This window comes from Saccoglossus kowalevskii, chromosome 12 (assembly GCF_978046115.1).
Source record: "Saccoglossus kowalevskii chromosome 12, keSacKowa6.1, whole genome shotgun sequence".
NCBI classification, from domain to species: Eukaryota; Metazoa; Hemichordata; class Enteropneusta; family Harrimaniidae; genus Saccoglossus; species Saccoglossus kowalevskii.
This window is the reverse complement of record NC_140652.1, coordinates 17,242,004-17,257,662: the sequence shown is the minus strand read 5'-3', so window position 1 is coordinate 17,257,662 and position 15,659 is coordinate 17,242,004. Positions and strand designations below refer to the sequence as shown.

Here is a 15,659-nt window from a genome sequence, read left to right as displayed (position 1 = left end):
AGATGGGGCATTTGTTTTTATACTAAAATATCAGAATTACTTTGAATAAAGCTGGAAATTATGTCCCTTAAAATAATTAAACAAATAAGGCACCAATGTTTTTGTAAGATATTTGCATCTTTAATGGACATTCGGTAGACTGATTCCCCACTGTTGGTTCAACCCCAAAACTTGTTTGTATTCAAAATTAATTATGACAATGCATATTTATATTGAAACAAACTATGATAAAGGGAATTATATTATATAACAAAGGGCAAGGGCACCAGAGTTCAACTATGTTTATGTATTCCGTGGTTACCTATACAAGATGTAAATAATTTGTGGCTCAAATAAAATAAAATGAAACGTCACTTCAAGGGCAAGGCCGCCATGGTTGTAACCGTACGCATGAAGCTGAATGGAGACTTTAGCTCCATGGCAACCACACCTTGCCGTGTAATGAGGTGGCGTTGGAGTTAGAGAGACAATGTTCATATAATTTTGTTTTAAAATGTAACTTCGAGTTGATTTATCGTAAAGGTTGCTGTGGCAGCAAACTCTGTATTTGTACGAATTGCTTGTACGTACAGGTTGTTCTAGAACGCATGCGCATTTGCGTTTTATAATACTATCTCAAGAGAACTGTTTAGTTTTCTTCCCAAGCTACATCGAGATGGTTTCCGTTAATATGTAATATCAAACAGACTTATTTAAAAATGTTCAAAATTACTCTTTATAATTTTTACGTTTTCTGTCAGTTGATAAACGTGTACTTTTAGTGACTATACATTTATGTATTTCCGTTAGACGTCTTTTTTCAGTGATCTGTAACATTGTTTACAGTAGAAACCAATTCATAAGTAAACATAATTTTACTATTGTTCAATATATTTGGTCAATGTAAATATGTTGATTTAAACAAAAATGTTGATCACTAGCCTATTTTTAAAGAAGATGATGATTATAGTTCGGTGATTGGCGGCCATTTTGTAAATACGGTTGTTCATTTGGTTTCCATGGTGGAGGTGCTACGTGAACGATTAATATGTCGTGAATTATGTCGGGGATTGAAAAGTGACAATCATACACACGTTTATACAATGTTTATAACAATGTTTGGCTAGTTACCACCCAAATACAGTAGAATGTTGTTTTCACGGAATCGTACATCTAACCCAGTGAAGATTCTCAGCGATTTTTGAGCAACTTTCTTTAAAACTTAGAAATATGTTCCCTTAGGTCAGTGAACTGTTAGTACGAACACTGTGGCGGTCAGTCGGAACCACGCTCGGTTTTCTTCTCACAATAATCATGGATTTCAAAATATTTATTTACCATTTCTTGCAAAGAATGTTCAACACCGTATCAATGCTGCTAACTTTTGGGAACTCAGTTACGGTGTGGCAAGGCAACTGCTTTTGGTGGCAATTTTTTCAAAAGAATGGATCCATATATCAGAAATGTCTTGGAGCAAACAAGCTCAAACTTCACACACACACACATCAGACATCCTATCTGACAAACGCACGTGCATTTTTGTCACCGTCAAATTCAAAATGGCTGACTGTCTATCATCCTGTTTTAACAAATGCAGTTCCACAGAACCATATGCCATACATACCTGGACCAATCAAGTTCAAACTTCACACATACCTCACCCACCAGGTCATAATGTAAACGGGGCTATGACATTGACAATGACTTGTTTGTTCGCATATATCTCATATTTATCTTTACCTTGTGGTAGAAGCCTACTCATAAATTACAATACTCAGAATTTATTCATTTTGCGATAAACTGTACTCCAAGGCAATATACGAATGTTGACCTAAAAAAAGGTTTGGGGTCACCAGCCTTTTTTCGAGAAATTGATGGTTGTATTTTAGTGGAAAGTCGCCATTTTGACACTATTATAACACTTTTACCACAGGTTCCTATGGCAGAGATATTATGCAATATCTCAAAATCTAGTTTGGTGACATAGGCTAAACAAATCATATATTGTTAATGATGGAGTACTTTTTGTTGTTCTGAAATATTTAAAAAATCTGGGTTTTAAAAAGTGTCAAAAGTGCAATTTTTCTTTAACATTGTGTTCTATGGAATTGTTCTAAAAATAGCAATTTTCAAGAAATATTAGGTTACATTTCTCAAAAAAGCTTAACTGTAACACACAGTTTCACACGCTATTTCATTGTACCATAGGACATTAGCTTCATGATTGCACATAATAAACTAAATAACATTGTCATGCGATTTATGACCAATTTTGTCAAAAATTATGACTAGGCTTCTATATATATTTATAAATTACAAATACAAATCTCGAGTGATGACGTACTATACAGATATAATCATTTTGTACACAGTAGTCACGTGTCAGCATTACAGCCAGTTTATTGGTTTTCTTCTTCTGCTGTTATAAAGTATGTTTAATGTTGATTTCCTTATTACTATTTGATACCACGTGATGTAGTTTTATTGATTTGATTCACTGACTAGTTATTTCCTTATATGGTGATAATGTTGACTGGCAGTCATTTTGTGCATGGGCTGACATGTAGACCTTGAAGAGCCTGAGGGTAAGGGAACACTTTTTTTTGTGTTCTTTGTTAAAATGGATTTGTTGATTTCAGCTATTTATGTATACACTTTGTATTGGTACAATCGTAGTGCGACATTACAAAATATTGTAAATAATCCTCATTTCGTAAATAAAAAAAAATAATTCCTATTAGAAATAGTTTTTTCATTATTTTCCTTTCCAAAAATAGCTAATTCGTATGCCCATGCGTCTGTATCCACCTGTATTCGCTGCACCGATCAAGCCCAAACTTAACCTAAATCACACATTTTATCGGACTTGCGCACACGCATTTGTGTCATGATTTGTTTCATGATTGACGAATGACTACCATTTTAAGGCCAAAAATGCAGAACATAGTACATTTTCAAAGAAACTGGATCTCAGTCGTGCGTGGACGTATTTAGTGCATACATTGAACACAATAGAACCTTATTGCATTTTTTTTTCAGATTGAGTTAAAAATAGCCGATGGCATTCCTGGACACACAAGTTCAAACTTTACACATACACCAAACATCACATCGGACATACGCACTTGCTTTTTTTTCATGATCCGATACCGATGGCCGAATAGCAGTAATTTCAAAACTAAAAAAATCACATATATTCATTATTCCGGAACTGCGTCTCAGCCATATGTGAACAGATTTTATTTAAACACGGGGATACTTTGAATACAATATAAACTAGATGCAAGTCGTTTTGTTTTTCGTATGATGTTACAAATGATCAAATGGTGGCAATTTGGTTTTAAAGAACGCAATTCCTGATCCATATATCTGACATGTCTGAACATGTTTAAACTTTACACATAAATCACAGAACATCTGATACAGGGGCATTTTTACCATCAAATTTAAGATGGCTGACTGGTGGCCATCTTAGTTGTCTGAATGCATTTCGTGGACATCGCATACCTGTTTTGAGCTTGAAGCAATCGAGTTTAGTGTATCAATGTGGAACCACGTTTCAGGTGTTCGTTAACGATTTGGTTTAAATCTGTTGCCTGGCAACTAGATTTTTCAGAGCTCTTAAAATGTAAAAGTCATTAGTGCAAGTGGTACCCAGGGCAAAACTCGCACTCGTGATTTCATTTGAAAAGCGCATTGGATTATGGGAAAATCAATGTTTATCAACACAATTGTCACACATGCGCGGCGCGACGACTACTCCCATTTAAAGCTCACGGAAAATTCAGAACATATTTTCAGCATTTGTGAATGAACTAACAAGTAGATCAGTGATGTTATGGTGCAAGAACATATCAGTAGTAGCATATTTCAACACCGTGACACCCAGGAGGACAAAGCCACATACTTTTAATAGAAATACGAATAATTATGGCACTATCACGGGGGGAATTCTTTTCCTCTGGGTTCTCCACACGTGTCAGGGGGAAATCTCGTCTCGTCTCTCTATCGCGTCCCCTTGAGGTACGGGATCGGGAAAGTCACTTAAGCTTTACAGTCAAATAAGACACACACAACGAAATACGTTTCAACTCTCGTCTTAGTCGGTCTTTTGAGCACTCTATAAGACACATCGCCCTGGGGAAAAGGTCTATAAGACACAGCGCCCTGGGGAGAAGTCCCCAAGACTATCGCAAGGCTGACCCAAGAGTCGCCCAAAACTCTCCAGGACTGGACTCTCGACTGCGTCTCTCGTGGTGTACTCGCCAAGACCAACTCAAACAACTTTATTCATTTTCAAAACTCTAACCAATTACAAAGCAGAAAAAAGACTCTGGGGCGTAACCTTCAATCATAAAGCCAATCACACTAAGCACTGAATACATCATATCTTTTGATTAATCGTTCACTACATTAATAACTACGAATACCAACTGTCAGAAATAGTAGTCTGAATAGCGACGGTTATCTCGTAATTAGTTTCAAATCACTGAGCCAAGTTCCGTCCAGGATCTCGCCTGCCTAAACGATAACAGACATAACACAGCCATTCGCAAATAATCAGCTAATTAAGTCGATTAACAGATACGCGAAAACAATTTCATCATAGCACATCGGATCAGTCTGGCAGCGAAGCAACTAAAGAACGAACTAAAAATGATTGTCAACTCGCTCTCCCATCCGAGGTCTGAATCAGTTAGCAAGGCACCTATCCAGACTATACTAGACCCATACATAATCCCTATACTATGATATATTACGAGGATACTGCAAAGTATACACGAAGACAGTACAGTGGGAGTATCGGCCGATGCTCAACGGCAACTTATTCTGTAACTTATGGCGTTACGGTAACAGATGTGTAATAATGGGTTTTATTAATCAGTCCTGTCAGTTTATTCGAAATAAATCAGCTCTGTAGTAATTCATCTAGTATGCGCTGAACTTGTAATGCTTGCTTAATTTGAATATTCCGTTATCGTGTTACATTATAAAGATTTAAAACGTTACTTACTAGTTTTGGAAGTCTATATAATTATATTCCTCCTAACTCTCCCATCTCAGAAAATATTTTTGGAATGCTGGAATGGCCCGAACATAATATGCTATCAAATGTATCAAGTTATTTTTATAAAATTATTAAAATTTATTTTTATAAAGTTTTTATAACAATATTATCATCATCACTTTTTCTTCCAGTCATCTCCCTCCCGAGAATGTTCGTTTGTTTCAATCTTCGTCGGTTTCAGTGATATTATTGATCAAAAGAAATCAACATATTTGCGGAAGCCTGTCCGATGGATGGTTTTAGATTTACCACCAGCAATTTTAATTCCCACGTCTTCGCATTAATACCCCCCTACTCCTGTTTATGTGGTATGCAGTCTAGTCTCACGCAGTACTGGTTTCTGGGTATATATATATATATATATATATATATATATATATATATATATATATATATATATATATATATATATATATATATATATATATATTGTTTTCTTTCGTCACACACGGTGTTTTTCATAATATTCTTCAATTTCTTCTAAATCACCTGGCAATATAAGAGTTGAGATCATCGATACGATATGGTCGGCGTGTGTTCTGGCGCCCTCATCGATTCACTCACTCGGCTGTGAGTTTGTGACCGAATAAGTTCGACACCGATGGCGCAGTAACTGACGTCGTCCATATCAATGTGCAGTAGGTGTTGTCTTGTGTTGCCTGAAATTGTCACAGGTGGACGCTATACTACAAAGCAACTGAGTGACAAGCTTGACAATAGCCATGACCTTGCTCAAACGTCAAAACTGTTGACAAGATATAAACTGCCTATTGTGCGTTGGATTATATTAAAAAATGACTTGATCCTGTGACACTGTAATATAGGAACATACTCGTATATATAATATAACAACTTAAAATCGAGGGAATTCGCGCTAACTACGCCTTTTGATTGTGGCTTAATCGTGTCCATTTCATCACTATGTCACAGGCGAACTCTTATAACTAAACGAAAAAAAAAAACGTTTGCACAAAAATGTTAACTGTATACACGGTAGCAGGACCAGCACACAAAAATGTCAGACTACTGTAACTTCGTAAATGATAATATATTTTGACCGGGAATTATAAGTTTCCCGCCAGAGTATTATTACAACCGTTATGAGAATTATTCGGACAGTCAGTTAGCAATATATGTTGGGAAAAACACTTGGGTCTTTTCCAATCTAGACTTGATGGCGCCGTTGTATTGGCACGCCCACAATTGAAATCATTCCATTATCTTGCAAGATGCGGGTAAAACGCTGTTTTCAAAACGACACACGTTGGTTACCATAATTAACAGGTTATACGTTGTATATGCACTCAAAGTGTTATTTTAAATCGTTATAACCATCTGAGTCCACCTGACATAGCGTAATTTACAAAACAACTCCCGAGTGTTGAGTAACCCCAGGTAGTAATGAACTCGTCGTTGGCGGGAAGGCTCAAGTAAAGTTTCTTAGCGGGACGCGCTGCAGTTCCGCGACAGATTTGGACCAAACTAAATGTTGTTTTTACATTACTGGTGCATTATGTATCAAATTCAGATTTTATACAGAGGTGGGAGAGTACGTCAGGAATACAGACGGAAAATTCTATTATAATGGTTTGATGGATTTTGTCAAATCAAAAGTGCCTTCCCTGATCGAATCACTTTTTCAACTGCAGTTTGAAAATGACGGAGTATAACGACTGTTATTATGTCTAGTCCATTTTTGTAACAGGTACAACTGACTAAAATGAGCGAGAAGTTGACATTTTTCGACAGATTTAAGCAACACCCAACTTGTGATTTCAAAATTACTGAAAATAATTACAATATAATTATAAAAAAAGGAATGGATGCTGTGGACGCACGCTAGATAATACTTACAATTCACCAAGCCGACAACCCCTATGAAATTGTAATCCCAAACCACGCGCCCGTCACTCAAGTGGCGCCGATAAGTCTAGATTGGGCAACGACCAAAGTGTTTTGCAAAGTTGCAAATCATTTTGCTAGCTGACTGCCCGAATAATTCTCATAACGGATGTAATGACAATACCATACATAATGTGTGCATTATGTTCTGTATTATCTTCCGTTTTATGTTCCGTATTATGTTTCGTATTATGTTCTGTATTATGTTTCAGATTGTGTTCTGTATTATGTGCCGCGTTATGTTCCATATTGTTTTGTATTATGTTCATTATTATGATCCGTGTCATGTTCTGCTGGGCAGTGTAGAATTCATTCAACTCATAGGGTACAATGAAAGGTCACAATTTATTGGGAACACTCAATGGCCATCATGCTTTGCATATCATTAGCATGTGTTTGACCTCATATGTAAATACTATGAAACACGTTGAAATTGCTACATGTCATTTTAGCAAACTCAATTTAGCTAATTTAGTTAGCAATCTCATTGTGAGAATATATTTCATTTTGAAATAGCGACTTGAACTAGCAAACTTACGTATCAGCTGAGGTAATTGAAATAACATGCTAGCTAAAAAGGCACGTGTTACGGTACGTCTGGTGGCTGCATTTTCAAAATGACAGGAGAAATATAATCAACTCGGCTTAATTACACTGCAAGTTTTATGGATCAATGCACATAGTTCTACAAATCCTACGTGAATAAACCAATCAGTGACTCGGAAGGTCCGATAATGAAAACATCCATGCTATTTGATTTGTTAGCTGTTTTAAGTGTCGCGAGAAAAAAGAGATTCTTCGAGTCAAAACAATATTACAAATAGCAATATCGCATCCTCTACAACCATGTCATATGCTCGCACACTTACGTGTAAATGTTGTCCGTGTGCACGTAATTGAGACATTTCCCAATAACTCCACACAGGGCGTAATTACGTAACATACATTCAATTTCAAATCTGCTCAAGTGCCGCCAACTGATGTTAAATTAAATTGCAGATTCCATGAATAATCGATATTGCGCCTGTACTTCAAAACAACAATACTGAATTTTCCGTTCCGTCGGACATGTATGGTAGCAGCAATCTTCAATGATGCCGCGACTTTGGCGTATTGTATGCGCATTGAATTGCATGAACTTCGATGCCTCTCTTTTGCTGATATCGGGGCCTGCAAAGAAACAATAGGACATGAAAGATGATAAAATGTTCAATTTCCCGGATATACATCTCAAAGCGAGGCTGGCCGGAAATTGGACGCAAACAAAATGTCCGCTTTAGTTATGGCCGTGGCAAATCAGCGGCATGTCAATATTCTGCTATTCGCTATAAAAAGGAATCATATTCGTATTTTGTCGATTGATACGTCCTCAAGCACAGATCAGGTTGTACGTGTTTACGTCACTCTCTTTAGCAACAAGGCGATTAGCTGCTCTTTCTCTCTGACTTGGACGGTAAGCCGGTCGCTGGTGTTTTGACCAGTAATCGTCGGACAATACAAAATAAGAATTTGGGAGAGATTTGTTACATTCTAAACGACGACTGACGAATCAATCAAACTGTTTGATGTCTGTGTACAATACCGCTCCCACCCATTGCTTCACAAAAGTGCTTCGTCGAGGCGCAAACTATTGGAAAAATGTATTAAATAAATAAAACTGAGATCAAAGTAGAATTTTATTTCCAGACCCTATTTTGAGTTGCGTTGGGTATTTGTCTTTTATAGTGCTGTCTTCGACGGACACGCTTTTTACTGAGATGTATTCGCAGATCACAAGCAAAATTTACAGAGGTGTACTAAAAGTTGACGACTGGACAAGTTTTTTAAAATGCATTCAATCACTATAGGTCACTTTTATGACATACACAATTATTGTATGTTCTCATGCAGCAGGAACAAATAGTCGAGTCTGGGAGATAAACCCATTCTTTTATTTTTATACCAACAAAAGATTAAGCAGGATGTGTAATTTTTAGAGTTTTCATATAAGTCGCACCCTCCAGCAACGAAGCGGTTTTTTTCTTTCTTAAAAATAATGTAAAATATTTTCTCGTGGAATTAAATTTCGCTGAAGGAATGATTTAATGAAAATAAAATCCAGCGAATATACCTTTATCATATATTTTACATTCAAGTTGTCTATCAGGGAGAAGAATCTTCTTCTCTGGGTTCTCCACACGTGTAAGGGGGGAATCTCGTCTCGTCTCTCTATCGCGTCCCATTGAGGTGCGGGATCGGGGAAGTCACTTAAACTTTACAGTCAAATAGACGCACACAACGAAATCAACGAAATACGTTTCAAATCTCGTCTTAGTCGGTCAGTTGAGTACTCTATAAGACACAGCGCCCTGGGGAAAAGTTCCCAAGACTATCGCAAGGCTGTCGCAAGACTCTCTCTAGACTGCATCAAGACTCGCCCCAAGACTCTCTCTAGACTGCGTCAAGACTCGCCCCAAGACTGCGTCTGTCCTGGTGTACTCGCCAAGACCAACTAAAACAAATTTATTCACTTACAAAACCTTAACTAATTACAAAGCAGTTAAAAGACTCTAAGGCGTAACCTTCACACATTCAACCAATCACACTAAGTACTGAACACATCATATCTTTTGATTAATCGTTCACTACATTAATAACTGCGAATACCAACTGTCAGAAATAGTAGTCCGGATAGAGACGGTTATATCGTAATTAGTTCTAAATCACTGAACCAAGTTCCGTCCTGAACCTCGCATGGGCCTAAACGATGACAGATATAACACAGCCATTCGCTAGTAATCAACTAAATAAGTCGATCAACAGATACGTGTAAACAATTTCATCATATGTCAAAAATCAGTGAAAATAAATTCCATACAAAACACCTATAAGGTCGTTTCAGCGAAAATTAATTCCAGCTAAAATAAAGTATTTTACAGTAACGTATATGGATGGAAATAGTGTTGCTGTTCGAAATTCAAACACAAACGTTTCAGGATTTCAATTCCCTACAACGCTGTGAGCGGCCTGTTTTTTACCAAGTAAGTCACAGAATTGAAGCGCTTTGTCGATAGAGCGCGCAAACTGCTCTAACAAGACGTACTCAATAAATAAGGCACGTGCAACGTCTCAAGATAATCATTACCAAAACAAAATGGCGTACCTGCATAGCAACCTCTGCAGAGAGCACGCAGATCTTCGACAAGTCTGCCACACAGCCATAACCGGGAATCCCTAACATCAACTTGAACACCGGTGGTGGTGTCATCCACTGGCAAGCAGTCAATCGTAGCCATGGAGACAACGAGAAGAAATACTAATGCAGTATGCATGATGATGTCACTTGAATAAGTTCACTGAAAATCAAAAGCGAAATACATTATAAATACAGGCAAAAATTCGTTCGGCCCGAGATGTTGAAAAAAATGGCGCAGTGAGCGATTTCCGATTTCTTTTATTTTTACAGTACCAAATTAGTTGTATTTGTATATAGAAATATATTTCCTTGTATAAGTATCGATTATGAGATCAAATAAATAAATAAATAATGCACACATTGAAATATCATATAAAATGGACCTAATATACTAATGTTGTATTTATTTAATTGTAAGAACGAGTTTACATCCTGAAATGGCCACGATGTGCCACGGATCGGAATCCCCCTAATTTGGTCTATTTAGATTAAAATTAACCTCATAATATGGGACTTTTATTTGTATTTGTATATGGAAGTTAACACTAAGCGCGTTAAAGCTGTCAATGAAAGGAGGAGTGAACCATTATCCGTATAAAATACGTTGTTTACATGAAATTCGAACACGCCATTGACGTTAAAGCAGGGGAGTAGTTCCCTGCACATGCATCAGATGGCCATAGCGTGTCATTGTTTACAAACAAGCGTATACCCATGAGCCTTTGCGTTTTTCGCGTGTGTTGTTATCGTCGCTGGGGACTCAATTCCCGCGCGTGCGCAAGTAACGACCCTCCCGCTTTAAAAGAAATCCTAGGAAAAACATTGTTTGATTATTTTAGAATAGCCATTATTGATGAAGTTAAAGGATATCTGCGTCCTCTTTATCATGGTATTTTGAACATTATCGCATGATGTGCATATTTAATGAACTTGTTTTGGAAATGCCCGCCCTCCTTGCTCTTTGACTTCAAAGTGACGTCATACTAAGAATCACTTTTGCGCAGCCGATAATCGACGTAATAAGACATATTTATATAAAATAAATAAAATAATTCGTGCACAACATGTAAGTAACATAATGAAGAAGCTCTGAGGAAATGAGGTGGGCGTACTCGCAATAAACAGATTCGGCATGATATTAATAACTCATAGGAATGAGCAAAAATAACCAAATGCAAATTATATACGAGAGAAACGATACAGAAATTATTTGTATATGTAACATTATTGATTACATGCAACGTATATTTTGGAATTTAATTGTGATGTTAGCCCAAGACCAAACTGGAAGAAGTTTATAGAATAACCACGCTTATATGGTGGGCGCGTCATTTCGCTTAGAAGCCTGCATCGCCGAGTGTAACAATATTCACGCACAGTTCGTGTTTACTCACCTCGGCCGATTTAGACGAAGCTGGTTCTTTACGTTGTCTTCAGCTGCATGGGTGTTGCATCGGCGGGTCGTGAATGGTACGTCGACGAACCGTGGGAGCCGTGTGGTTGAAACGTGTACACAATCACAAAACATTGACGCTATTTATACCCAAAACCACAACAGATGCACACTTCTACAATCGCGATCGAACATCTACTTTAATTTCAAAATATGATACAGACTCGCGATTCTCCAGTGGTGTTTGAGTTTCACGAGAGGTGCCCTCAAATTTCAGAGACAGGTGTCTATTTCCCCTCAGTTAGAAAGCGGTATACTACAAGAAGGGAACACAATACTCAATACCAGTAATGGAGGAACTCAAATATGTACGTACTGGGTGTGCCTGCTGGAGGTTGATATTGACCATATCATCTTGAATTCCAACGCGTTATCTGGAAGTCGGTCAATTTCGACGGAAAAGTGACATAATTGTTATTTTAGTAGATAAATGCAGTAATCACCTTTCACTTTGATATGTACATCGATTTATGCAATCATTTTAGCATTCCTACACTTGGATATCGTAGACCTAATAATTTGATTAGCCCCCACCCCGACAAAGTCCGGGAGGGGGCTTGAAGTTTCGCCTTCGTCAATTCGTCAATCCGTTAGTCCGCCAGTGATTTCCCGGAGATGGCTTGACCGATTTGTTTGAAACTTGGTACAAAGACATAGTGGTCAACCATATATACATGTGCACGTCAATTTATTTTCCGATTCGATCAAATTTGGCCGACTGGCGGCCATGTTTAATGCCAAAATTCAGTCAATTGTCAATTTTCGGAGATGGCTGGACCAATTTTGCTGAGACCCATACAGATGCACGTTTTTTTGAAATGATCAAATATGGCCGACTGGCAGCCATTTTGATTGTTAATCATGGCTTTTGTCTGTCCATTGCTATTTCTCAGAGATGCCTTGACTGATTTCAATGATACTAGGTACAAAGACAAAGTGAGGGGGTATACATATTCACATGAATTTATTTCCTGATTTGATCAAATATGGCTGCCTGGCTGTAATTTTGAATGTCAAAATTCTGTAAAATTCAGTTTTTTGGGTGTGTCCATCATCATTTCTCGAAGATGCCTGGACCGATTTAGGCTGAGACTTGGTACAAAGACAGAGTGACTACTGGTACAGATGTTCATTGATTTATTGTTTCAAGGAATTAATAAATTCATTTGCATATTTAATTATTAATTTGAATTTTTGTTAATATCTTGTGAACTAATAGTCTAGTGAACTAATAGTGAACTAATCAGACCAAACTTGGTAGAGACTTGATTTGTCAATATAAGATATATGCTATGCAATATTGAGTTTAAATTTAATTAACGAGCTTATTTGCATATTTAATGAATTTTGACTTTTTGTTGATATCTTGTAAACTAATAGTCCAAATGAAACCAAAGTTAGTATATACTTACTTGATCTGTCAATATACGATATGTGCTATGAAATATTGAGTTTCAACTTAATTAACAAGCTCATTTGCATATTTAATTAATTTTGAATTTTTCTTAATATCCTGTTAACTAATTGCACGAATGAGACCAAACTTGGTATAGACTTACTTGATCTGTCAATATAAGATGTGTGCTATGCAATATTGACTTTCAACTTAATTAATGAGCTAATTTGAATATTCAATTAATTTTGAATTTTAATATTGACTAAATTGAAATTCTATATTCAATTCAGTTAATTGTGAATTTTTGTTAAAATTTAATAGCGATGTCCTAGCTGTTAACTTTGAGTACTTTTGATTTTCAACTTAACCTTTTTACCCGATTTTATACATATACATTCAAACTTTATAATTCACAGCCAACTATAATCACATCTGACAAGTGTGGGCTGTGTCATCTTCAGATAACTTGTTTAATAGCATAGACGACACATCTTACCAGGATATGTTGGGCAACATTCTTTTCATGTTCATGAGCTGAACCTCAGAGAAAAAATATATCAGGTATTAATCATATAAGAAAAGTCTCCCTTCTACCACGTGTAGGGTGTGAGATATTTTAATAGTATTGTTAATGATTTTAGTAATTTCTTTGATTTTACTGATACTCATTATACTTTGGAAAAAAAACGTATAGTATTTTTTTCAAGGTTATGTTATAAAATTAGTGTGTTTTTTTATTTCATGCATCGTTTATGTTAATTGTCTCAGATGTTCCTTTATTGGGCTTTTTGTCTGTTGAAACAGTTATGAAATATATACCCCTTTTTCATGATTTGCTCTTTTCTTAACGACGAAAGATTATACAGACAAATAGACAATCGAACAACATTGCTCACACTGCAATCGTGCCATCTTGAGGATTTCTCGCCATCACAGGGCGCAATTTCCTCCTATGCAACTTGTCAGATTTTGGCATACAGAATAAGCAAAGCAAGAGAAATTCGCCGCATTAATTCGAAGAGGCGATTTTATAATCATTTAAAATCAAAATAAGTACTTCATTTTCGAGATGTTTCAAGTTTAGAGTACTTGACATTGAGCTCTTACAATTACAGTGGAATCTAAACATACTCTGTCGTGACTATTTTTGGATAAGTAATCTATCTAGGTCAGAATCGAAGTGGATTGCGACGGCTCGATCTAAAAGAAAATAAAACGCATCATATCCGTGGAATAATAATTCCAGTCGCGGAAGTGGTTAAAAGCACTACAATTATACTTGTTGACACGTCCACTCTCCAACTCCAGTTTATTATAGGCTCTGTCATGTGCACGTGGTTACCGCTGTAATAGTTCTCACGCGTACACGGTACAGACAATTTGCTACAGTGCTAACGTTAACGGAGGTGAATGAGGCTTATCATGTTCTGGTATTCTCACTCGGCCATAGATAATCTTTTCACAAGATAATTTACATCGGCATTTCAGACGAAGTTTCAGAGATAATTTTCTTCGTCTAGATTCAACATTTTGTTAAAAACTGGAAATGCTTACATTTTAATCGCAGAAAAAAATCGCAGCCAACCAAACGCAAACACTGTGGGCAACACCAAGTCAACAAGCATAGGCATTGTGGACGGACGATCTTATTTCACACCTTAACATACACTCACATGACATAGGATTTCGCGTTCACCCCTCGTTTACGCAATTTATATTTATTTTTAAAGAATTTTTCATCAGAACAGCAACAGACTGCAAGCAAGTCTAACCTTAACAACGTAATAATTATATCGCGTCATTACTATCTATTTGTATGGCATACTTAAATGTCTCTTTCCCTGGATGGATGCCTGCAATATGCAATTTGACTTTCACGTAGGTTATTTTCTGCAGACTTTTGTGAGTTATAAAGCGTGGGAGTCGTCAGCTACGCATGCAACAGGCGGCCATAGCTTGTCGTTGTTTACACACACTCGTTGAGCATAGAGCTTTTGGGCTTTTATGTTTTTATCGTGCGTTGTTATCGTCGCGTGGGACTCAATTCCAGTGCATGCGCAGGTGAAGACCGCCCCTCCCCTCTTCAAGCTTCACTATTAGAGCTGAGTGACGAACCAAAGGGTGTATCGCGCGTGTTAGTGGGCGAACATTTGAAATCAGTGCGGGGGGGGGGGGGCTGACCGAAAGAATTGTTTTAACAAAATGAGAGCTAGACAAAGTTGCATACCAGTTGATACCGGGGAAAAAATGGCGTAATCAAGAAAAATAAAAATTTACAGACAAGAACCCGCGTAAAAAATACACTGGTCACACTCTTCCAGCCACCCCCTCACCTTGATCAGAACCCGCGTTTTAAAGCGGAATCAACGTGACTTTACTGGGCCCCCAATGATATGGTCTGCAGTGAGAGCTCGCCGACATCGACACACGCTGTATAATATTGATATAAGTGATACACTTCTATCGCGAGTTGATGGAAATCCCCAAAACACAGACACGTTCCTTTTCTGGAATCGTTGCAGTGATAGAAATACAGGTGAAATCGCACACTCATTTCTTTCGTGGTTATTATTTCTTCACTGGCACAACACGGCGTATACCGTCTTCGTCAGCTAAGGCATAATTATTTGGTCATCGCCAGTATACTGGTGTCGTTTATCTTTATATTGAAATTCGCCATACGATT

At 37.2% G+C, this 15,659-nt stretch overlaps 1 protein-coding gene across 1 annotated transcript; it reads right to left on the bottom strand.

Annotated features, from left to right (window-relative positions):
• Nucleotides 1–7,594: 7,594 nt before the first annotated feature.
• On the bottom strand, nucleotides 7,595–11,628 carry LOC102807686 (uncharacterized). Its single transcript, XM_006815085.3, has 3 exons — nucleotides 11,519–11,628; nucleotides 10,092–10,284; nucleotides 7,595–8,119 (listed from the first exon to the last, which is right to left on the bottom strand). The coding sequence occupies exons 2-3, from the start codon at nucleotides 10,258–10,260 to the stop codon at nucleotides 7,938–7,940; spliced, it is 351 nt and encodes a 116-aa protein (XP_006815148.1). The 5' UTR covers nucleotides 10,261–10,284; nucleotides 11,519–11,628; the 3' UTR covers nucleotides 7,595–7,937.
• Nucleotides 11,629–15,659: the final 4,031 nt, after the last annotated feature.

Bases quoted from the DNA above. Each gene is read 5' to 3' on its own strand.
- LOC102807686 (XM_006815085.3), bottom strand. From the start codon at position 10,260: ATGCATACTGCATTAGTATTTCTTCTCGTTGTCTCCATGGCTACGATT. The intron at 8,120-10,091 runs GTACGCCATTTT...GTTTCTTTGCAG, and splicing joins CTGCAGAGGTTGCTATGCAG to GCCCCGATATCAGCAAAAGA.